The sequence below is a fragment of the Tachysurus fulvidraco genome, chromosome 15, assembly GCF_022655615.1.
Source record: "Tachysurus fulvidraco isolate hzauxx_2018 chromosome 15, HZAU_PFXX_2.0, whole genome shotgun sequence".
NCBI lineage: Eukaryota > Metazoa > Chordata > Actinopteri > Siluriformes > Bagridae > Tachysurus > Tachysurus fulvidraco.
The window spans coordinates 3,741,255-3,766,729 of record NC_062532.1 but is presented as its reverse complement, the minus strand read 5'-3'; the positions used below and the strand labels follow the sequence as shown (position 1 = coordinate 3,766,729).

The 25,475-nt window shown below is 37.3% G+C and overlaps 1 pseudogene and 3 gene segments (V, D, J or C); all 4 read right to left on the bottom strand.

Moving 5' to 3' along the window:
- Positions 1-6,780: 6,780 nt before the first annotated feature.
- Positions 6,781-7,635, bottom strand: LOC125138791. The segment is given in 2 exon segments: positions 6,781-7,367; positions 7,455-7,635. Coding segments are annotated over 2 exon segments (366 nt in total).
- A 2,569-nt stretch (positions 7,636-10,204) lies between these two features.
- On the bottom strand, positions 10,205-11,381 carry LOC125138758. The segment is given in 2 exon segments: positions 10,205-10,804; positions 10,888-11,381. Coding segments are annotated over 2 exon segments (423 nt in total).
- Positions 11,382-17,773: 6,392 nt separating this feature from the next.
- LOC125138780 lies at positions 17,774-18,322 on the bottom strand (annotated as a pseudogene).
- A 4,806-nt stretch (positions 18,323-23,128) lies between these two features.
- On the bottom strand, positions 23,129-23,786 carry LOC125138847. The segment is given in 2 exon segments: positions 23,129-23,547; positions 23,634-23,786. Coding segments are annotated over 2 exon segments (465 nt in total).
- Positions 23,787-25,475: the final 1,689 nt, after the last annotated feature.

The window sequence follows — 25,475 nt, the reverse complement described above, 5'->3', positions numbered from 1 at the left end:
AAACATTTCTAATGTGGCTGCAGTTTAAATATACAGGATACAGATAAAGACCAAAGGTTGAGTAAACTTTCTGTCTATCAGTAAAAATGGAAAATTACTTGTTATAATATCTAGAATTTCTAAACATTTTCCATCCATTTTTGTCTCTAATTATGTCGCTTTGTAGAAGCCAACATTCTGTTTTCTTATTTAAGCTTAGACAAAAATTTATCAAGAGTAACTCCTCCTAGGGCTTTGGGGCCACATGAACCAAATTCGGATATGTTGTAGAGCCTGGTCTTAAGTTTGTTGCTATTACTTTTCTAAGCAATCCGAGTACCGGTACTTCCGGTACCAGGTCTCAAAGTGGCCTTTTTTCCCATAGACTCATATTATAAACTTTGGAGGTTTATAACTCGGCAAGCTTTCGGACCGTCTAAACCAAACTCGGCCAGCTCCTTTAGGGTGATACTCTGTACAAAGTTTTAAATCGGTGTACCGACTGGCCTTTTGCTTGTCCCGCAGCCCCGCCCCCAAAATATGCAAAATCAAAAAACTTTTTACAACATGGACATGTGACATATCAAAACACTCAGAACAATGAGGGGAACGTCCTCAAAGGTATTCTGATGACGTCACATGATGTTACGTTATGTCACGTGAAAATTAAAAATTAGTGCAACATGAACTTGAGACATATCAAAACACTCAGAACAATGAGGAGAACTTCCTCAAGAGTATTCGGATGACATCACATGCTCGTCTCCACTTACCTCCAAATGTTTTGGCACCATAGCTTTCTGTCTACTTGCTTCCAAAAGTAACACTGACCCTTATGTCCACTCGCCTCCAAAAAGCACCGGCCTTTGCAAATACTTGCAACGTCAAAGCCAACATAAAGTTTGTCACGAAGAACTTTACAAATCTAGTTATTTATTATTTAATTTCAGAATATGTGAAACGTGATGGAAAATGAAAATGGTTGTGTTGGGGTCTGGGTAATCTTATCAGGTGCAGGTGGAGGAGACTTTTGGGGAAGAAAAAAATACCTCAGTGTTAAGAAACCATGCATGGAAATGTTTATATAATTAATGAGTAATCCGGGTTAGGATAATGAGTAATGAGCGAGTGTGTAATGAGTGAGATCAACAGTCAGTCTACCTGAAAATTTGTAAAGCCTTACTGTATCAGAGTGAAATGAACATGAACCTAATCAATTCCCTTTGTAATCAGATATCGACTGTCAAATTGTCCATGATGCTGTGGTGCTTCAGTCAGAATTGTTATCATTACTTTTTATTTTTTAATGAAGGAGGATGTTTGGAGCTAGCATGGTTTCGGTGTACTTGGAGTTTTTGTACAGGGATGTTGTTTATTCGTCTCACTGTGGTCGCCGAGCGCAGTAATACACAGCTGTGTCTTCAGTCTGCATGTTCTGTCCTGTTAATGTCACTGTGCTGCTGGACGTGTCTCTGGATACCTGAAACCTGCTTTTCAGTTTCTCACTGTAGTAAGTGTCCCCACCAGAACATATCCTTCCGATCCATTCCAGAGTTTTTCCTGCAGGTTGTCGTATCCAGCTTGTACAGTAGCTGCTATCAGTTAATGAATATCCAGACACTTTACAGGTCAGAGTCAGTGACTGACCAGGAGTTAATACTGTGGATCCGGTCTGGATCAGCTCAACACTGTGAACACCTGTTAAAGAAAAGTTATTTTAATGATGTAAAAGCAAAAAGCTTTAAGGAACCAAAACTGTATTACATGTCAAATTTAAAAACACTTACAGTGTACGGCTGCCAGAAGCAGCAGCAGTAGGGATGTAGAGATCATGGTGTGTGTTGGAGCAGAAGAAGTAAAAGCTCTTGGTCTTTGTTGCTTAAATATATAACAGAGGAGGACATTTGCATAGAGACACTCCTTATCTCAGGGTTAAAATGGGATGGATTCTTATATGAGAAAACCTCCTCATCTTTAAACATGTCTGTATTTTTAGAGATATCTATCACTGCAGCTTGAGTTTATGTTTGAACCAATAAGAAGCTTTTGTTCAGGTGGCAGGTGTTAATGAGTAGATTTATACACCAGAGGTCATCCCACTGCTGCGGCTCCGTGTAGATTTGGAAAAGAAATTTTTAATTAAAATTTATTTTATTTCAGTTAGTTAGTTTTTTAAAAAAAAGTCATTCTAAATTCTAAGATTATGATGCTCTTGTAACATTAAAATAAACCGTGTTTAATTTGTTTGTCGCTCAAAATATGCGTCATAACTGCCGACTTGCTACAGCACTGTAAATCCGACACACAGAAGCAGACGCATTTTTGGTTTGCTGCAGCTGGCAAGTAAAATTTTGATGTAACGAATATGAAGAGGACTCAATTAGACATTGAAAGTTACCTTCAATCCAGCGTCATTTTTGTTAAGGTTAGTTCAAGCTGTTTCAAATATTTTTGTTTGCTTGCCGAAATAAAATTTTGTTTACTCTGTAGCAGTTCATTGATTTCATAAATGCAACACACTACAGTTTTGTCTATACTTTCCATAAAGGTAAAAAATGATACATGCAGTGTTCTCTTCATTTTAGATGTCAAAAGGGTTTTGTGGCTCCCTGTGTTTTTTTTTTTCTGTGGGAAGAAGGTCCAAATGGCGCTTTGAGTGTTTAAGGTTGCCTAGCCCTGTTATACACTGGTGTTTTCAGGTGAATCTATAATAAGAAAACTTACAGAAATTTTTATTCATTTAGAAAAGGACCCTTTATTTCTATTGATTTATAATTCTGTTTAATTTAGAACCTTACATTATAACAGCATTATAAAATACATCTTGTCATGTTACTGAGAAACCTCACAACCACAGGAGGATGTAGTTACATAAATTATAGTGTTTTTATTTGTACAACCTGTGTTTAACAACCCAAATAACTAATCACACATTATGGAAAGAGTGAAAAAGAAGAGAAAATGTAGATATTTGTCTGATAATGACTGATACTGAATGAGTCTCATACAGAATGCAGTTTGTGGATTCACTTTTTTTTCCACTTTATTTGTTGAGCTCTGCTGCCTCCTTCAGTTGTTTCAGTTATTGAAGCTCAGACTATAAGTCTGTGTTTTTGTACTGATGTCTAAGGGGAAGTATCACTGTGTGTCACGGGCGCAGTAATAAACTGCAGTGTCTTCTGTCCTCAAGTTGTTCATCTGCAGATACACCTGCTTCTTACTGTCGTCTCTGGAGATGGTGAAGCGGCCCTTAACAACATTGGAATAATATATGCTACTACTACTGTAGATATATGCAACCCATTCCAGCCCTTTTCCAGGTGCCTGTCTGATCCAAGCCATCCAGTAGCCACTAATGTCTAATCCAGAGGCTGTGCAGGTCAGTTTATGAGACTGATCAGGTTTGATGGTCACTGGATCAGACTCGATCAGTGTCTGACTGCAGGAATCTGAAATAGAAGAATATTCAATAATAGAAGTTAATGTTAAAGAATATATATATATATATATATATATATATATATATATATATATATATATATACATACATACATACAGTATATATATTTTAATAATGTAATAAATAATACTAACATTGAATGAAGATTGCTAGAGTAAAGTAACACAAAACTCTGCCTAGTCCCATCTCAAAAAATTAAAATGATTCCTGCTGCTGTAAATGAACACAAACTGCTGCTATGTTGTTGGGCTGAATGTTTCAGCATAAATGGTTCAAACACAGGATTTGGTTTGCATGACACACCCACTAAAGATATAAAAACAACCACAGAGGAACAGACGAGGGGAATAAACTATTTCTGTAAGTTTCACATTGTCAGGTCACTAACTGTTCTGTTTGTAGTATTAGTTAACGCTCCCTAACACTCCTGCTGCTTGGGTTTGAATTTTATTTGCACTGTGATACACATAAATGCATAAAAATGTAAGTGAGTCAATCTGTAGAATTCCTAAAATACACAGAATATTGTTGTTAAATATGAATCACTTTTGCAGAATCCAAAAAAATCAATCATCTGTCCAATGAGTTAAATTGGGAATGGGATGACTGGGATGGGAGACTGGGTTGTGTGTTGTATTTTTTTGGGACTAGGATGTGTCTATTACAGTGTGTATTGTGACTGTGATGTGTGTATTACAATGTGTAGTCAAACTGTGATGAATGTATTACAGTGTGTATTGTGACTGTGATTTATTTATTTATTTATTTTAACCCCATTAGCTTCCACGAGTGGTCGCTAATCTTCCTGGTGTCCATTTTACAATATCAAAACATATTATACACAATCACATTACACTTTTTACAATATGTTATCAAAAGAATAAATACACTTCAATTTAAGTCATTACACTTAGTTTTCATTACAGATCATACATTTTTTTTACCATCTTTTTAAAATAAGATCTGTTGCTTATTTGTCTTATACACATTGACAGTTGATTCCAAGCTACTGAGGATCTAAATAATACAGTTCTCCTCATACAATTTGACTGTGCAAAAGAAACAACTAAATCACCAGAGCTGACCTGCCGAGTAATATGTTGGTGGCAATACCCACTGTAAACCAATTTATCCACAAAAAATCTGGGGTTGTTTTTATAGATGGCATTATGCATGTAGCACAGAAGACTTATCTTTAATTTATCCTGTACCTTCAACCATACTAATATAGTGTGCATCTCATTCACACCGGTCCTATACGAACAGCCAAGAGCAACTCTGGCAGCTCTATTCTGAGCAAGTTGAAGTTTTTTTAAGTGCTCCTGTGTAGCACTGGACCAAATAACTGAGCAGTACTCCAGGTGTGACAAGACCAAAAACTGGACTACTGTTCTCATGACTGAGGGTGGACAAAACGGCACACACTTCCTAGCTAAAGCAATGCCTCTGCCCATCCTAGAAACAATATGATTTATCTGATCAGTCCATGAGAGCTGATTATCCAGCTTGACACCCAATAGTTTAGTTGTAGTAACCTGCTCAACCAAAGTTGTATCAATAGTCAAATTTAGGTTACAAGGTTTATTTAACAAATGTTTAGTACCAAAAACAATACATTTGGTTTTGGAAATATTTAGTACTAATTTGTTCAAATTAACCCAATTGATAATCAAATTTAATTGGTTTTGAAGGTTCATACTTAGATCGGTTATTGAAGGAGATGCACAAAATAAACTTGCATCATCTGCATACAGTACAACTTCTGCGTTTCTAACAACATGAGGCAAATCATTCACAAAAATTGAAAATAAGAGTGGACCCAGACAGCTGCCCTGTGGAATACCGCATGATATACATTTACTATCAGAAAAACTACCATTAAAAATACTTGCTGAGTTCTGCCATAGAGATAACTCCTTAACAGTGAAGCAGACAATTGTGGGAATCCATAACACTTGAGCTTTGACAACAGAATATCATGGTCAATTACACCAAATGCAGCTGTAAAATCTAAAAGTACAGCACCAACAAGTTTTTTATCCTCCATATACGTAAGCCACTGATCAACCATATGCACTAATGCAGTGTTAGTTGAATGGCCTGGTCTATAGGCATGCTGTGAACTCGTTAGCAATTCATTTAATGTAAAGTACTCTAGCATTTGATTAAAAAGTAACCTTTCAAATATTTTGCTTAATACAGGAAGAATATGAATTGGTCTGCAATTAGAAGGAGGAAACCCTGCCTTTTCATCTTTAAGTAAAGGCACAATTTTAGACTGTTTCCATAGCTTAGGAAACACTCTGCTTAGAACTGAACTATTAAAGATGTGACATATTGGTTTGCACAAAATATTTGCAACAATTTTAAAAATTTTGCCATCAAGATGATCATTACCAGGTGTTTTCTCATCAGATAAGGAGAGAAGCAACTTTTTAACGTTGTCCTCACTACAAGTATTAAATGACAGGGAGCAAGTTTTCCCTCTCATAATAAATCTAACATTGTCACAAGGAGATTCAATATCTTGCATTATCATACATGATCTTAATTGTTCTACTTTGCATATAAAAATATCAATCAAATGATTGGCAATATCACAAGGTTTACTAATAATGTCACCATCATTGGTCTCCATGTACATATTCAAATTATTTGATTTTTTATACATCAATTCCTGTAATACTTTCCACAATTGTTTGCTATCATTACTAGAATTTGAGATTTTTTGTCCATAATATGCTTTCTTTTTTATGTTATTTAAGTTTGTAGCTTTGTTTCTCAACTTGCGATAATGTACTCTGTCTACATCACATTTTGATTTTGAAGGCCATATCTTTGACATTGTCCCTTTGTCTCATGAGGGACTGTTGATTTTTATAGATCTTTTCCGGAGAGGTGCATATTTATCAACTATTTTACTAAAAGTGTCCATAAAAATGTTAAGAGAAGCATTTACATCCCCCTCCTGAAGAACTGCAGACCAATTTGAGTTATTGACCTCATCAACAAACAATCTGGGATTAAAGTTTTTAAATGATCTACGATACATGATCCTTCCACCAGATTTAGGAATTTTCATCATTATTGAAATTGCTATCAGGTTATGATCACTACATCCTACCCCCACAGACACAGCTTGTGAACATAAATCAGGAACATTAGTAAAAATATGATCTATGCATGTTGATTTAGATGTATTATCCATAGCAATTTTTGTGGGTTGTGTCACCACTTGTTTGAGATTACATACAGTAGCCATTGTAAACAACTTTTTATGCAATGAGCACTTTTTAAGTGATGAGTGTATTACAGTGTGTATTGGGAATGGGATGTCACACAGCATGCTGACAGAGCTGCCATCTCTACCTGTGGCTTTTTCAAGTGTTTCCAGGAGCATAGAAACAGGGTTTATCTAGATTTTCATTCCTGATAATTAGTTTAGGCCACGCCCATTTTAGGGTTATATCCAGGTATATTTATAGATAATTGGAGCAGTAAATAGATACAAACTGTGTTCATCTGTGTTACAATTATAAGTTAAGCAACTTCAGTTAGTTCAGTTACAATGTGTCTGGTTTTTGTACAGCTGCTTCCTCAGCTCCAGTCACTGTAGAACTTCAGGCACAGTAATAAACCGCAGTGTCCTCTGTCCTCAGACTCTTGGCCTCTAAGTACTGTGTGCTTGCTGAGACGTCTTCTGTTAAAGTGAGCTGGTTCTTCACAGACTCTGCATGTGTTGCATCATTATTGCCTGTATCCATCCAGCCAAGCCATTCCAGAGCTTTCCCTGGTTTCTGTCTGATCCAGTGTATGCTGTAGCTCGTCATTGAATATCCATTTATCTTACAGGAGATCTTCACAGTTTCTCCAGGTCTCTTTACCACAGCAGGAGACTGGTCCAGTCTGATCTCATCACTGCTGACACCTAGCAGATAAAACATAACAAAGATCATCATCAACACAGACAAGATATTCTGAGGGAAGAAATATACAGTACAGAAGTCTCAGGTACCTTTGGTTAACATTATAACAAAGATGTAGTACTGAGTGACCCTCAGCCCAATCATCATGCTCTTTGATTCAGTTTTGTGACACAAACTTCAAACTGCAAGAGGCTTTTTTTAATAACAGGGTGAATTTGCATAAACCCACTTCAGCTGTAAGATTTCATAGTTTCATGAATCCTTCTCAAAAATAAGCAGCTGCTGCCCCCTACAGGTGCATATGCAAAATATTATAATGTTCCTGCTGCAAAAAAAAAAAAAAGAATTCAGAAACTGAACATTTTCATCAGAAAGGTTTAAAAGAGAGAAAACACTCAGATACAGTATCAGCAGTAACATAGTAAATCATTTGTTTTAATTAATTAGTTAATTGGGAAATCAATATTCGTTTCAATGATAATTTAAAACATGAACTAAAAATGTTAAGTTGATATGTTTTAGCTAATTCGGGTATTCCAATGATCAATTAATAAAAATAATTTGGTGAGAATTAAAAAAACTTTGTGTTTGTTTTTTTCCTTTTAATTTGTACATTACCAGAAATTCATGATCAAATTAAACAATGTTCACATTTCACATTTAATTTCATGGGATTCGTATTAATTTCTCGTTTAGATTGTAAAGTTAATGTAACAAACTTTTATTTATTTATTTTATTAATGCCAGTGTTGGTGTCTATGCTGAAATATTTGTAATATGGGGATTAGTTACTCAGTAAAATGTAGTTGTTATTCAATTAAAGAATTGAATTGTGATGAGGTTTTTGTGCAGCACTGCAGCTTGTTGTGTCACTGTGTGTTACACGAGCGCAGTAATACACAGCTGTGTCTTCAGTCTGCATGTTCTGTCCTCCAATTGTTATTGTGTTAGTAGAAGTGTCTCTGGAGATGCTGAACTTATTTTTCAGTTTCTCACTGTAAGCTGTACTCCCACCACTCCAGATGACTCCAATCCACTCCAGAGCTTTTCCTGCAGGTTGTCGAATCCAAGCTGTATGATCGCTCGTAACTGAATATGAAACCTTGCACTGGATGGAGAGACTCTGGCCTGGCTGGACTGTCATGGAAGCAGGCTGAGTCAGTTCCTCACCATGCACATCTGTGGAGGAAAACACATGGTGATATCTCACACAATATATGCTGCACCTTTATTCTTCATCTAGTAAATGAATAAATTTGATAAAGCACTCACAAGAAGCAGCTGCCAGCAGGAGCAGTAGAGATGTAGAGAACATGGTGTGTGTTGTTTGGACTGGAGTCTTCTCTGTTCTCCAAAGTTTAACAGACACCATCACATCATATAAATAGAGTGAGATCCAGCTCTGACACTTGGATTTGTTTATCTGCTGATGATGGGAGGAGAATGTATCTGAAATGTATTTAAATCATGAGGAGGAGATTCATCTGATAGAGCATGTGTTGGTTTTGTTGAGCTTAGCTTAAGGTATCATGTACCTGTATTCTAGCTGATTAATTTAATCTGTTTAAGCAATTGATTAACAATGTTGTGGATTAAGTAGTTGACCAACAATACTGGTAAATATCATTTAGATTTTAGATTTTGTTACAGATTAATGATTAATAAAAATTTTGTGTATAGTCCAAGGGACAAAAGGGGGAAATTGTGGAGGAAATTTTCACTTTAGAGATGTTCATAAGAACCTGTCCTTCTATGCTTCTATATGTCCTAAAACAGCTTCCAGCAGACCGTTCCCTTGGGACCTTGGTAGGTACAGATTAGCTTGGTCAAAACATGAGCAGGCTTCTAAACCAATGGTTGATGATGTTTTGCATTTACATGTCCCGTTAAATTTATTTCCTGTCTCTAAAATCCTGATGTTATCAATGATCGGGGCTTTTCCTCTCTCATGTTACACGTGGAGTGTTGGGTCCTGCTACACGGCTGAACACAATAAATACGTGAAACCTTTATTACTCTTGCCCATGCCTACCAGTGTGATATTTTACGTTGTCTTTGGAGTTGTAAACATGTTTTGTCAAAATATTCATACTATAATTTACCTAAAATTGTGATTTACATCATTTAACTGCCACCTGAAAATGTGGGTTTGTCATGTGTCAGTAGTAAGTCTGTGTTTTTGTACTGATGTCTAAGGGGAAGTATCACTGTGTGTCACGGGCGCAGTAATAAACTGCAGTGTCTTCTGTCCTCAGGCTGTTCATCTGCAGGTACACCTGCTTTTTACTGTTGTCTCTGGAGATGGTGAAACGGCCCTGAACAGTGCTGGAGTGATATGTGCTGCTACTGTATATACTAGCAACCCATTCTAGTCCTTTTCCAAGTGCCTGTCTGATCCAAGCCATATCTGAGCCACCAAAGTTAAATCCAGAGGCTGTGCAGGTCAGTTTATGAGACTGATCAGGTTTGATGATCACTGGATCAGACTCAATCAGTGTCTGACTGCAGGAATCTGAAACAGAAGAAAATTTAATGGTAGGAATTAACATTAAAAATGAATGAAAAATATTTTAATTATGTAACAAAAATTACTAACATTGAATGAAGATTGCGAGAGTAAAGTAATGTCATAAAGTAGTCATTTTTTTAGCTAATCCTGGTTTTCTGATGATCCATTAATAAAAATCATTTGGTGAGATGATAAAACACTTTGTTTCTTTTTTTTTTTTGTTTAATTTGTACATTACCAGAAATTCATGATCAAATTATACAATGTTCATATTTCACATTTAATTACAGATATAGATTGAGGAGTTTTTGGATGGTTTTTGTTCATTTGAGATGAAGAGTTAAAGCCTGAGTGCTGAGTGTGAATGGATGTTGTTCTTTATAATAAATGTCTTTTGCAGACACATTTCATTTCAACTAGTTATAAAAAGAGACCATTATTCCTAAGTAAACTTTTATTTATTTATTTTATTAATGCCAGTGTTGGTGTCTATGCTGAAATAATTGTAATATGGGGATTAGTTACTCAGTAAAATGTAGTTATTATTTAATTAAAGAAGTAAATTGTGATGAGGTTTTTGTGCAGCACTGCAGCTTGTCATGTCACTGTGTGGTCTTCGAGCGCAGTAATACACAGCTGTGTCTTCAGTCTGCGTGTTCTGTCCCCGTAAGGTCACAGAGTTACTGGAAGTGTCTCGAGAGACCACAAACTTGTCTTTAAATGAATCTTTCTTATCAATACTCCCACTATAATAAATGGTGTTGATCCATTCTAAAGCTTTTCCTGCAGGTTGTCGAATCCAAGCTGTTCCAATGTGGCTGCTGCTATCAGTGATAGAAGCTCCAGACACTTTACAGGTGATGGTTAAAGTCTCTCCTGGCTTTATAAGCAGTGAGTCTGGCTGGATGAGCTCAGTAGCACAGAACACATCTGTAAAAAGAGAAAAAGAAAAGGTGGACATGTCGAACTGAAAGCATCAGATGAAATAATAAAGCTTCAATCCAAACACTCACAGGGGGCGAGAGCCAGCAGCAGCAGTGGAGCTGAAGCAAACATGTTTGTGTTGAAGGAAGACTAATGAGAAGTGTTTCCTCTCTAGATCAGAACGCTGCTAATATTACAAGAGGAGATGCAGATTTGCATAAACATTACAGAGAGGCTGTGTTGAGTGCAGCTCTGCAGCTGTTAATCACACTCACACCCCGTTTCATCTCCATATCAATTTAATGTGGGAAATAATTCAGCTGTTTGTTATTATTAATAATGATATGAACGTGTTGTGATGTAATTAACGCTTCCTGTGAAGGTCAGATTGAAAAGTGATCTATTTCCAGTTCCCTCAAATTAATCTGAATCTACACCATAATCCATGAAAATGATAATAATTAGATAAATGATCCTTTATGTCGTTATCAGTCATGTGTAGGCTGCACTCTAGAGAATTACATTAACACAGAAATGATTCTCATGTCTGCAAATTTCCTGCTTTCTGTTATGAGAAGGTGAATATGAACATGGCTGAAGCTGTTAAAGCCAAACTTACAGTACAGAGGTACAGTTAGACTACGGATTTCACATATCCAACCCATTCCAGAGCTTTCCCTGGTTTCTGTCTGATCCAGTGCATGTTGTACTCAGTCATAACAAAGCCGTGTATCTTACAGGAGATCTTCACAGTTAAAGTTGAGATATTTAATTCATGAAGTTACTGCTACAAACCTGAAGATAATTATTTTCTTATAATCAATGGCACTGATTACTATGATCATGTTTCCTCTTATACAGTAGCAGTCTGTGAACGGTGATAATTTATTTATTAATTAAAGAAGAATATGGTGAACTCTATTTACGTTTAATGTTAGTTAATGTTGTTGGAGTTGTCTCTGGTTATTTCCAAACATCCCTCAATGTCTTTGGCGTATATTGTTTTACTGGAATCAGGCCAGATGACCCCAATCCATTCTAGAGCTTTTCCAGCTTGTTGTCTGATCCAGTTGTCTGATCCACAATTTCTCACACGTTTACACAAATTCTAATTTGTTGATGTGATTATTATTAGACAAAGACACTACAGTATATAAAGTTCAGGTAAGTGATGTGATCATAATGGTCTTTAGAGATATAATATGGATTTAAATCAACAATATTATCATAAACAAATAACTAGCTTGAAATGTTTTGTGATCATTTCTGGGATATATATATATTTTTTTATTTTTTATTTCTTTATTTTTTTTGTTAGACTCGGATAGATCAGTGTTGTGTCTTGTGAACATTGAAACACGTCTCACTGTAGTTCAAGAGCACAATAATACTCAGCTGTGTCTTCAGTCTGCATGTTCTGTCCTGTTAATGTCACTGTGCTGCTGGACGTGTCTCTGGAAATCTGAAACCTGCTTTTCAGTTTCTCACTGTAGTAAGTGTTACCATTACCACATATACATCCAATCCATTCCAGAGTTTTTCCTGCAGGTTGTCGTATCCAGTGTATACAGTAGCTGTTATCAGTTAATGAATATCCAGACACTTTACAGGTCAGAGTCAGTGACTGACCAATAGTTAATACTGTGGATCCGGTCTGGATCAGCTCAACACTGTGAACACCTGTTAAAGAAAAGTTATTTTAATGATGTAAAAGCAAAAAGCTTTAAGGAACCAAAACTGTATGACATGTCAAATGTAAAAACACTTACAGTGTACGGCTGCCAGCAGCAGCAGCAGTAGGGATGTAGAGATCATGGTGTGTGTTGGAGCAGAAGTTAAAGCTCTTGGTCCTTGTTGCTTAAATCTGGCACTAAAACAAATTCCTCACATGTGAAAACATGCCTGGCAATAAAGCTGATTCTGATTCTGATTCTGATAAATGAGAAAACTTCCTCATCTTTTAAACATGTCTGTATTTTTTATAGATATCTATCACTGCAGATTGAGTTTATGTTTGAACCAATAAGAAGCTTAAGGCAGGTGTTAATGAGTAAGTTTATACACTATCAGGTGTTTTCAGGTGAATTTATAATAAGAAAACTTACAGAAATTATTGGTTATTTAGAACAGGAAACTTTATTTACATACATTTATTGCTATATGTAATTTGGAACCTTATTTTATAACAGCATTATTTAGTTTGTTATTATTAATAATGATATGAACGTGTCGTGATGTAATTAACGCTTCCTGTGAAGGTGGCAAATCTGATCTATTTCCAGTTCCCTCAGATTAATCTGAATCTTTCTCTGGTTTCTGTTGGATCCAGTGCATGAGGTTCATGGAGAAGTACAGTAGGAGACAGAGACATGCATGCAAATTTCTCATATTATATTTTAATCTTGAGCATCATCCTCTTTCATTCGCATTCACAGAAGAGGACTTGCAGTCTCTGCTCACTTTATTCAACAATTTGGAATTTTCCCTACTCCATACACACCTGATTGAACTGTTATTGTATACATTTATATAGTCTCCAGCTTCGTACTCTCAATCAGTATGATTTTCTCCTTCTATCTATATTATTTAGAAAGCAGCACATCCTATTATTGTCATATATTGTACATATATTGTACTTATTACACTTATTACAGACCTATATATGAAACGACCACAACTGCATGATTCAAAGACTATTTATAAAATATGTAGAATTTTGCAGTCTGGTTAACTGCGTAACAAATATTACAAAACTGATACACTATGAATAGTAAGTACATCACTTTCCTGTGTTCATCACATCACCTGTTAGATAGCAGCACTTTTCTTGTGCATGTAAATGTGACCGGATGAACGAGGTACGAGTGGTGATTGAGCCTGTCTTTTCATCACTGTGTGTCCCCCTGTCGGATGCTGTTCGGATCTGTTTACTGCCCACCTTTCAGCGGGTTATTTGAGGGCTGCGTATCCTGAGCGGCGAATCGATCCTCGTGAACTTCTTTATCCGCACTTGGATTCTCCCTCTCTTTTCGTCCTGGCCATTATCACTGCAGTTTACTTTTTCCTCCACCGAGTGTCTAGCATACAATCATTTAAAGGGATTTCTTCTGCTACCATCTGGTTTCTGGGATAGTTTTAACTGACCTGCTCTGGTCTACTTTGGGGTGGACGATCGTGTATTTCTTGGGGCTGGCCTAAGAACGACGTGGTTGAATCGTGACTTCTATTTGCTTTTCATTCATTCTGTTTCTGTTTTATATGTATTTATTTTGGTTTTGATTTCTTTCAGGAGCTGGGGGTCCCACGGGTGAAAGACCTTTTTGGTGGTGGTGCTATTCCAACGTGTGCTGTGCGACATTCTTGAAGGGTACGAGTGCGTGCTCTGAGTTCATGGTGTGTGTGTGTGTGTGTGTGTGTGTGTGTGTGTGTGTGTGTGTGTGTGTGTGTGGAAGTGTGCGGTTGGATAACTAACCCTGGTGATCGCCTCGGTGGATAACCCCAGCCCTGTATTTAATTGTGATATTTTGTTTTGTCTGTTTAGAAGTTGCGTAAAGTGGTTGTTTATTATTTCTTTCATTTGATCGTCGTTATTTGTGTATTTGTCTGTCACTGCACCTTTTTAACAGTGAAGACATCTTTTCTTTTTGTTGTTTTTGCAATGTTGGTTTGAGCTGTTAGTAATTGCTCTTTAGGATTGAGCATATTAAGTGAGGTTTTTATTTTAATTGCAAGTATTTAATAAACGTTGTACTTTATGATGCCCACGTTTCTTGCCTACACTTATTTTAAGAGGATCGAACTTGTGTGATCTGGGTTTACTTCTATTTCCTGGGTTTAACCCTCCCAGGTGGCGTAGTCGAATTGGTTCCAAATAGATAAACTTGGGTTTGTGTGTGATAAGCTGTACGGCTCTCACTCGTACCTCCTAACACACCACACCGCTCCCGCCACATAAAGTAATAGTGAACATAGTGAGAGCTTAAACATTCAAAGCCAGAAAAAAAAAGACATTCAGAAAACCTCAGGTTTCAATGAAATCCATGAAAATATCTAAATAATATCAATGTTATTAGTTTTCTTTGTATAACATGTAACCCTCTTACTAGTTATGTTTCTTTTAAGAATATGTGCATTTAAAAGCTTCTTTTTTAATAACTGCCCTTTTCAGATATTTGTGGCTGAAAAGGTTTGTTTTATAATAAGGTTTAAGTAAACTATTCATTAAACTGTTGTGTTTATTAAAGAGATTAACATTTTTGATGTGATCTGAAAATGAGTGTGTATCCCTTTAATTCGTCAATGGCGGCGAAAGAGTTGAGAAACTCCGTGTATACACTAAAGTTTGGTTTAAATGCACTTGGAAGACATGTGCTGGTTACTATCTAGTTTTGTTATCTTTTCTGTGATTGGATGTTTATTATTTTACACCCACCCATGCATATGAGAGTGCAATGTGTTTGGTTGGTAATGTGTCAATCAAAAGAGAGAGAGAGTTTGAGACGAGTCAGAAACGCTCGTGCTAAATGCGTGTTATATGGATTAGTTTTCTTTATAAACAGTGTTTAGTTTGTTTATGCTTTAATGTTAACCAGGAGATGTGAGAAACGTACCATTATTCGCCGAGGATCGTGTGTGATGTCTCCGCTTAGAGTGTGAGTGATGACCGGAGCTCAGGTACCTGTTATTTGTGTTGGTTTTAGCTCATTTGAGTGAAGAGGCCAGTTGTAAATGTTTCAAAGGCCACAACGCACGCAAGCAACGACACAGGCCTGCATCGGGGGGTTGGGTGGGTGAGTGTGTGTTTGTGTGAGTCGGCCCACTAATATTTATGTTGAATTTACACTTTGGTAATATATGTGTTGGTTTAGAGTGTAAAGTTGCACCGTTACTAAACTAGTTAACAGTAAGAGTGCTTAAGTATTTTCATTGAGTGCATATTCATTGCTGGGTTTTTTTTTTTTTTGTTTATTCAGTTTATTCAGTAAGGGGACAATAATTAATTTTGTTATAAAACATATTGACTACTGTTATTCATACCTATATCTTGTTATACATATTTCACATTACTTATATACATTCTATAATTCATATCACAATATATTTTATATAGAAAAATAAATACAAAACTGTTTTTATGAATGTTTCTTTATTGTGTATTTAAGAGTCCAGGTATCAGAGTATTTTAATTTCTTTAGTCGAGAGACCCCAAGTTATTGAACCCATCTCCCCACCCTAAAGAGCTTAGACTTGACACGACTAAGTAGGGCAGGGGGCACTACATAAAGTGGTGGCCCATTAGGGGAATCTCTTCTCTTCTTTCCTCTGGTAAAATGTAGAGGAAGACATAAAAGTAAAAGAAGACATAAAACTTTGTTTAATACCAAGTTGATTGTGGAAAAGAAAATTAACCCCTTCCTGCACTTATTTGTAAACTCTTGAAGCATGTCTTTCAGAAGTAACCCTCTTTTTCAAACTGAACTTACCAGTTGGTGTAGTGAGGTAGGGATTGACCCAAGTCACGCGCTGCTGTTGACTGGAGTACCAGCAACTACTGAAGTGGCACAAATCGAGGAAGCGGCTCAGAGTGTAAAAGCCTTTGGAAGAGTGCGTGTTCGAGATACCAGGCATGGACCCAACTCAACTACTCTGTTAGTGTTATGCGAGAGTAGAGAAGTCGTTGACGCCACACGCTGTCCTACCCAACTGCTGCATGGTGATGGTGAGGAGGCCTGGGAGATTGTTGTTTCCACTGAAAGTGACTCACGACCTGCCGCCCCTGTAGAATTCACCAATAAGCTGTCAAAATTTCTCATGGATAAGGGAAAGTCTATGACTGACTTAGAAGCTCTGTTTCCTTCCCTTGGTTCCAATACCAGTTCCCCTGAGTCAATTATTCGTGCTGTGGGTGAGATCCTAGAGAAAGCAGTGAAACCACAAAGTGACAGCAATGCTTACCGTCGTTTACGTACCTTCTTGGGCACTGTTCCCACCCCCGCAGGAGAGGAAACCATGGAACATTGAATCGAGCAGGCCAGAATAATGATAACAGATTGTGACTGCTCTGAGAAAGAAAAACGTCAGATTATTGTAGAAAGTTTGAAGGGACCAGCACTCGAAATCATAAAAGCTGTTCGTCTTTCTAGTCTGGATACCAGTGCCCTGCAGTACCTGGAAGCCCTGGAAAGCACATTTGGATCCTCCGAGTCTGGAGAAGACTTGTATTTTGCTTTTCGACTACTATGCCAGTCTCCTGGAGAATCCTTATCTGATTTCTTGAGACGGATGGAGAAATCTCTGGCCAAAGTTGTTCAAAGAGGAGGTTTGTCTTTGGCCAATGTTGACAGAGCAAGAGTAGAACAGCTGATCCGAGGAGACGTTGAATCAGACATGATGCTCCTGCAGTTGCGACTAAGGGAGAGAAAAAGCGACCACCTACTTTCTTGAACTTACTAAATGAAATACGTGAGGCTGAAGAGAGTGAAGCCACTCGGCGTAATAACACTGCCACGGCAAATCCCATACACCTGCAGAGAGAAGAAAAAATTAGTTCATCAGTTGTACAGGAGCTCAAAGTAGAAATTCAAGAACTCGGGGCTCAGCTGAAAAGGGGATGTCCAACCGCTTTACCTGCTTCTTCCATGATGGTAAAGCCCAAGACAAAGATAAGATATACAGATACCACAGACAAGCATGAGACAAAGAATGATTCAGAAGTTCAAGCTTTGAAAAAACAAGTCCAGCAGTTATAACAACAGCTAGCTGTTATGGGTGTTGGCCACAGTCATACAATGAGTCAGACACCATCCTTGCCAAAGCCTTCCCCAGCTCCCCTTAGAAAAAAACCTGTCAGAAACAAGCATGATTACTTTTGCTATAGATGCGGAGAGGGCGGACACGTTGCTACGAAATGTCAAGCTCCTGAGAACTCCACTCAAGTGATCAATAAGCTAGTCCGCTCTTTAATGCCAATGTTGGTGTCTATGCTAAAATGTTGGTATCTATGCTAAAATGTAGTTGTTAAATCATTAAAGAAGTGAATTGTGATGAGGTTTTTGTGCAGCACTGCAGCTTGTTGTGTCACTGTGTGGATCACGAGCGCAGTAATACACAGCTGTGTCTTCAGTCTGCATGTTCTGTCCTCCAATTGTTATTGTGTTAGTAGAAGTGTCTCTGGAGATGCTGAACTTATTTTTTCAGTTTCTCACTGTAAGCTGGACCCCCATCACTCCAGATGCGTCCAATCCACTCCAGAGCTTTTCCTGCAGGTTGTCAAATCCAAGCTGTACCATAGCTCGTAAGTGAATATGAAACCTTGCACTGGATGGAGAGACTCTGGCCTGGCTGGACTGTCATGGAAGCAGGCTGAGTCAGTTCCTCACCATGCACATCTGTGGAGGAAAACACATGGTGATATCTCACACAATATATGCTGCACCTTTATTCTTCATCTAGTAAATGAATGAATTTGATAAAGCACTCACAAGAAGCAGCTGCCAGCAGGAGCAGTAGAGATGTAGAGAACATGGTGTGTGTTGTTTGGACTGGAGTCTTCTCTGTTCTCCAAAGTTTAACAGACACCATCACATCATATAAATAGAGTGAGATCCAGCTCTGACACTTGGATTTGTTTATCTGCTGATGATGGGAGGAGAATGTATCTGAAATGTATTTAAATCATGAGGAGGAGATTCATCTGATGGAGGATGTGTTGGTTTATAAACTCAACTTTCAACAAGATTTTATATTTGGAACGTTGTCTTTGGAGATGTAAACATGTTTTCTCACAATATTTATGCTATAATTGATCTAAACGATAACTGTAAAATTTCTAAAATACACAGATTGTTGTAGTTAAATTTGAATCAGTTTTGCAGAATCCCAATAATCAAATATCTGTCCGGTGAGTTAAATGAAGCTGGAGAACAATTAGAATGTTTAAAGTGAGAGAGTTTCTTTATAAAGACTGACATCTAGAGGCACATAAAGAATTATAATTATAATAATAGCTTAAACTGTGTGTTACAACAACATCCACTTCAGCAAGCTGCACAAACACTTTGCAATAGATTGGTGTTGTATTAATGATGGAGTAACTCTGTGTTCACTTGTGATCAGGACAAGAATTTATTTTAATATTGAGACAAAGATGAAACTTTATGTAGATATCTTTGAACTACAGAAGTGTCTTAGCTCTGCTAGCTCATATATACCAGACCCCTCTGGGGACATGTGTACTGCAGAGAGAGGAAAATGACCAGGGATGTTTTTGTACAGGGCTTCAGTGAGTTTGTAGTGTTGTGTGTCTGGCACAGTAATACACAGCCGTGTCCTCAACCTGAAAGTTTTGTCCTCTTAAATAAACTGTGCTGCTGGATTTGTCCTGGCTGAGACTGATCTTGCTCTTCATCATGTCTTTGAGATTAGTGCTATCACCGCTACACAGATATCCGAGCCATTCCAGTGCTTTTCCAGCAGGTTGCCGTATCCAGTGTATACAATAACTCGACACTGAGATCTTAGACGAGATGGAGAACGACTCTCCAGGCTTCACCGGCACAGAGTCTGTCTGAGTGAGCTCCAAACCTCCAACACCACCTGTGAATAAGAGCGACAGAACATCATCAAAAGTCATCAAGTCATTTTCACGAAACGGGAATTAAATCTAAATTCATTCAGCCGACACGGAGACGTACAGAATGCAGCTGAAAGCAGCAGCAACACTGATAATGACAGCATTGTTGTTGATATAAAAGTGAAGTAAAATGCTCATCTGCTGTCCTCCTCCTCACTACACACACACACACACACACACACACACACACACATTCACACACACACACACTCACACAGACCTCCTTAATGTAAGTGGAGGATTTGCATGAAAAACATCATCATGATCGTGAAGTCTCAGGTTTACTCATTTATACATTAAGTGTCTCTGTGATTAACTGAACTGAACATGTTCAATCAACAATCATCTAAAATGAGCCTCACACGATAAAGTCACAGTTTCTGTGTTCAGAAGGTGTTAGTTACATTTCTAGAACAGAGGCTGTGTATGTTGAGACTGGGATGTGTGTATTAAAGTGTGTATTGGGACTGGGATGTGTGTATTACAGTGTGTGTTGGGACTGGGATGTGTGTGTTACAGTGTATATTGGGACTGGGATGTGTGTATTACAGTGTGTATTACGACTGGGATGTGTGTATTACAGTGTGTGTATTGGGACTGGGATATGTGTATTACAGTGTGTATTGGGACTGGGATGTGTGTGTTACAGTGTTTATTGGGACTGGGATATGTGTATTACAGTGTTTATTGGGACTAGGATGTGTGTGTTACAGTGTGTACTGGGACTGGGATGTGTGTATTACAGTGTGTATTAGGACTGGAATGACTGGGATGTGTGTATTACAGTGTATATTGGGACTGGGATGTGTGTATTATAGTGTTTATTGGGACTGGAATGTGTGTATTACAGTGTTTATTGGGACTGGAATGTGTGTATTACAGTGTTTATTGGGACTAGGATGTGTGTGTTACAGTGTGTATTGGGACTGTGATGTCTATTAGTTTGTTGGTTTGAGGAACAGTCAGAATGACATTTACACAGAATGCTGACAGAGTTATTACTACCTGTGGGTTTTTCCAGTGTTTCCAGGAGCACAGAAACAGGGTTTATGTATACTTTCATTCCTGATGATTAGTTTAGGCCACGTCCACTTTAGGGTTATAACCAGGTACATTTGATTCAGTCGTGTGAGCAAGAGGGTGTTTTTTTATATCAGGATGAATTTGCATAAACAACTTTCAGCTGTTTTCATAGTTTCATTAATCCTTCACAAAAACAAGCAGCTGCTGCCCCCTACAGGTGCCTTTCATTTGTCTATAGTAAGTCTGTGTTTTTGTACTGATGTCTAAGGGGAAGTATCACTGTGGTTCACGGGCGCAGTAATAAACTGCAGTGTCTTCTGTCCTCATGCTGTACATCTGCAGATACACCTGCATCTTACTGTTGTCTCTGGAGATGGTGAAGTGGCCCATAACAGCACTGGAGTAAAACTTCCTATCACTATCACCCTCAATAATTACAACAAATTCCAGTCCTTTTCCAGGCGCCTGTCTGATCCAATCCATGTAATAGCTACTAAAGGTAAATCCAGATCCTGTGCAGGTCAGTTTATGAGACTGATCAGGTTTGATGGTCACTGCTCTTTACTCATTAGATCTCATGTCTTTTTAGTCCTTCACTGTGGATCACTGGAACATCCAGAAGAATGTAAAGTTTTCTGATCACTGATTATCACTGAACAACACAAACGTGTCCAGTCCTTCATGATGTTGTCATTTTTTAGCTAATCCTGGTTTTCTGATGATCCATTAATAAAAATTATTTGGTGAGATGATAAAAAACTTTTTGTCTTTGTTTTTTTCCTATTCATTTGTACATTACCAAAAAATATGCAATCAAATTATACAATGTTCACATTTCACATTTAATTACATGGGATTCTTATTAATTATTAGATATAGATTGAGGAGTTTTTGGATGTTTTTTGTTCATTCAGGATGAAGAGTTAAAGCCTGATTGCTGAGTGTGAATGGATGTTGTTCTTTATAATAAATGTCTTTTGCAGACACATTTCATTTCAACTGGTTAAAAAAGAGACTTTTTTATTTATTTTATTAATGCCAGTGTTGATGTCTATGCTGAAATATTTGTAATATGGGGATTAGTTACTCAGTAAAATGTATTTGTTATTTAATTAAAGAAGTGAATTGTGCAGGTTTTTGTGCAGCACTGCAGCTTGTTGTGTCACTGTGTGGATCACGAGCGCAGTAATACACAGCTGTGTCTTCAGTCTGCATGTTCTGTCCCCGTAAGGTCACAGAGTTCCTGGAAGTGTCTCGAGAGACCACAAACTTGTCTTTAAGTGAATCTTTCTTATAAATATCTCCATCATAATAAATGGTGTTGATCCATTCTAAAGCTTTTCCTGCAGGTTGTCGAATCCAAGCTGTTCCATAGTGGCTGCTCCTATCAGTGATAGAAGCTCCAGACACTTTACAGGTGATGGTTAAAGTCTCTCCTGGCTTTATAAGCAGTGAGTCTGGCTGGATGAGCTCAGTAGCACAGAACACATCTGTAAAAAGAGAAAAAGAAAAGGTGGACATGTCGAACTGAAAGGATCAGATGAAATAATAAAGCTTCAATCCAAACACTCACAGGGGGCGAGAGCCAGCAGCAGCAGTGGAGCTGAAGCAAACATGTTTGTGTTGAAGGAAGACTGATGAGAAGTGTTTCCTGTCTAGATCAGAACGCTGCTAATATTACAAGAGGAGATGCAGATTTGCATAAACATTACAGAGAGGCTGTGTTGAGTGCAGCTCTGCAGCTGTTAATCACACTCACACCCCGTTTCATCTCCATATCAATTTAATGTGGGAAATAATTCAGCTGTTTGTTATTATTAATAATGATATGAACGTGTTGTGATGTAATTAACGCTTCCTGTGATGGTCAGATTTAAAACTGATCTATTTCCAGTTCCCTCAAATTAATCTGTATCTCTACCATAATCCATGAAAATGATAATAATTAGATAAACGATCCTTTGTCGTTATCAGTCATGTGTAGGCTGCACTCTAGAGAATTACATTAACACAGAAATGATTCTCATGTCTGCAAATTTCCTGCTTTCTGTTATGAGAAGGTGAATATGAACATGGCTGAAGCTGTTAAAGCCAAACTTACAGTACAGAGGTACAGTTAGACTACGGAGTTCACATATCCAACCCATTCCAGAGCTTTCCCTGGTTTCTGTCTGATCCAGTGCATGTTGTACTCAGTCATAACAAAGCCGTGTATCTTACAGGAGATCTTCACAGTTAAAGTTGAGATATTTAATTCATAAAGTTACTGCTACAAACCTGAAGATAATTATTTTCTAATAATCAATGGCACTGATTACTGTGATCACTTTTCCCCTTATACAGCAGCAGTCTGTGAATGGTGACAATTTATTTATTAATTAAAGAAGAATATGGTGAACTCTATTTACGTTTAATGTTACAGTTAATGTTATGGAACTTTTGTGAAATGTATTTATTCAATAATCACTAATTAAAGTCAGACATTTTCTGTAAATGTTATTTATTTCCTTTTTGGTTCCTCTGTAAATATATGACTATAAGAGACAGTCTCAGTGTTCATTGTGTCACAGAAATACAAAGAAATTGTGGAGTGTCTAGACCTGACTGGGGATATGACAATATGTTGTACTTTAAAGAAACCTACAATGTTACAGTATATTTGTTGAACTGTAGCGTCACCTGCAGATCTTGTGAAAGTGCCCTTTATATTGAATGCACTTTTCTCTTTGTCCACATCTGGAGGAGGATTTTGTACAGCTGATTAACATGTTTGTACCACTGTGGTTTCTAGCACAGTAATAAACAGCAGAATCCTGGGCACTCAAACCAGTCAGCTGCAGATACACCATGTTTTTGGAGTTGTCTCTGGTAATTTCCAAACGTCCCTCAATGTCTTTGGCGTATATTGTTTTACTGGCATCGTACCAGATAACCCCAATCCATTCTAGAGCTTTTCCAGCTTTTTGTCTGATCCAGTGCATGCCATGGCCACCAAAGTTAAACCCAGATCCTTTACAGGAAAGACTCAGAGTTTCTCCAGGTTTTTTCACCACTGAACCAGTGGGAATAGACTCAAGACTCTGACACTGAATACCTGATACAGAAAAAAGAAAACAGTAAAGTAAGTAAAATAAAAAAAAATAATGTCTAATATATTTGGGATTCTGCATGAGAACTCACCTATGAAGCTGATTACAAGCAGGAATAAGGAGAGTGGGATCTTCATGGTGAGTGTTGATGAGACTCGATCTCTCCACTCAGCTCAGCTGCACATAAATACAGCATGGACACACAGCAGTCTGGATTTGCATCATGACGTCATGATAGAAAACATGTGAGGGTTATGATGATGTAACAGAGAGGAATAGCGACTAATCCTTCAACCTACATTATCATAAGTTCGTGTTAGTGATATGATTATTACAGTGTTTATCATGTGCAGTAACATTAATAATTTTGTATTATGGTTTAAAGTCTATATTACAATTATTTAAAAAAAATAACTAACTTTAATCTCTTTGTTCTCATTTGTGGATTATTCATTTATTAGTTTACTTATTTATTTATTTTACATTTTATAAGATTTAAATAGATCAGTGTTGTGTCTTGTGTCCTGTTATTGTGAACTCTGTCACATTTGCTAGTGATCAATCAATCACTTGCATTACATTAGCAACACCTGGCTGCTACTTACCCTCTTAATTCCTGTGGAAGCAGTGAGGGTGTACTTAGTTTTTCACATGTTTTACATATACTTCTTCATAATAGATGCATTCATGTTAAATAAATAATGACATGTTTTTATACTGTATGTCATGTGTTCTTGTTCATCTGAGGTTTTATTAACTAATTTGAAGACCTGCTAAAGACTGGTTGAATTTTTATTATATCTAAATAGTTAAACCAGGAATTCAAGAGGGTGCACTTTCTTTTTCATATGAGTGCAAATATATTAAGAAGTGAATTAATAATCTTTCATCAGTATAAATGTCCAGACAATGTTCACAACAGTCCAGTAAACGTCAGCAAGTGGTAACATGTAAGTCAGAGACACTGTAAACATTTTGGTTCTTTCACCTCCATGAATCTGAAAATGGGGGTTTGTCATGTGTCTATAGTAAGTCTGTGTTTTTGTACTGATGTCTAAGGGGAAGTGTCACTGTGTGTGACGGGCGCAGTAATAAACTGCAGTGTCTTCTGTCCTCATGTTGTTCATCTGCAGATACACCTGCATCTTACTGTCGTCTCTGGAGATGGTGAAGCGGCCCTTAACAGCGCTGGAGTAATATATGGTACTACTGTAGATGCTTGCAACAAATTCCAGTCCTTTTCCAGGTGCCTGTCGAAAGGTAAATCCAGATGCTGTGCAGGTCAGTTTATGAGACTGATCAGGTTTGATGGTCACTGCATCAGACTCGATCAGTGTCTGACTGCAGGAATCTGAAATAGAATATTCAAAGGTAGAAATTAACATTAAAAATAGAACAAAACTAAATATTTTTAAATGATGTAATAAATCATACTAACATTGAATGTAGATTGTTAGAGTAAAGTAACACAAAACTCTGCCTAGTCCCATCTCAAAGAATTAAAATGATTCCTGCTGCTGTAAATGAACACAAACTGCTGCTATGTTGTTGGGCTGAATGTTTCAGCATAAATGGTTCAAACACAGGATTTGGTTTGCATGACACACCCACTAGAGATATAAAAACATCCACAGAGGAACAGATGAGAAATCTATTTCTGTAAGTGTCACATTGTCAGGTCACTAACTGTTCTGTTTGTAGTATAAGTTAACGCTCCCTAACACTACTGCTTGGGTTTGAATTAGAATTTTTCTTGCACTGAGATTTACATAAATACATGAACTTTTCTGATCAGCATTTGTATTTAAATCAAATATAAAACCACAAAAAGTGAGTATAACTTTAGAATTTCTAAAATACACAGAATATTGTAGTTAAATATGAATCACTTTTACAGAATCCCAAAAATCATTAATCTGTCCGGTGAGTTAAA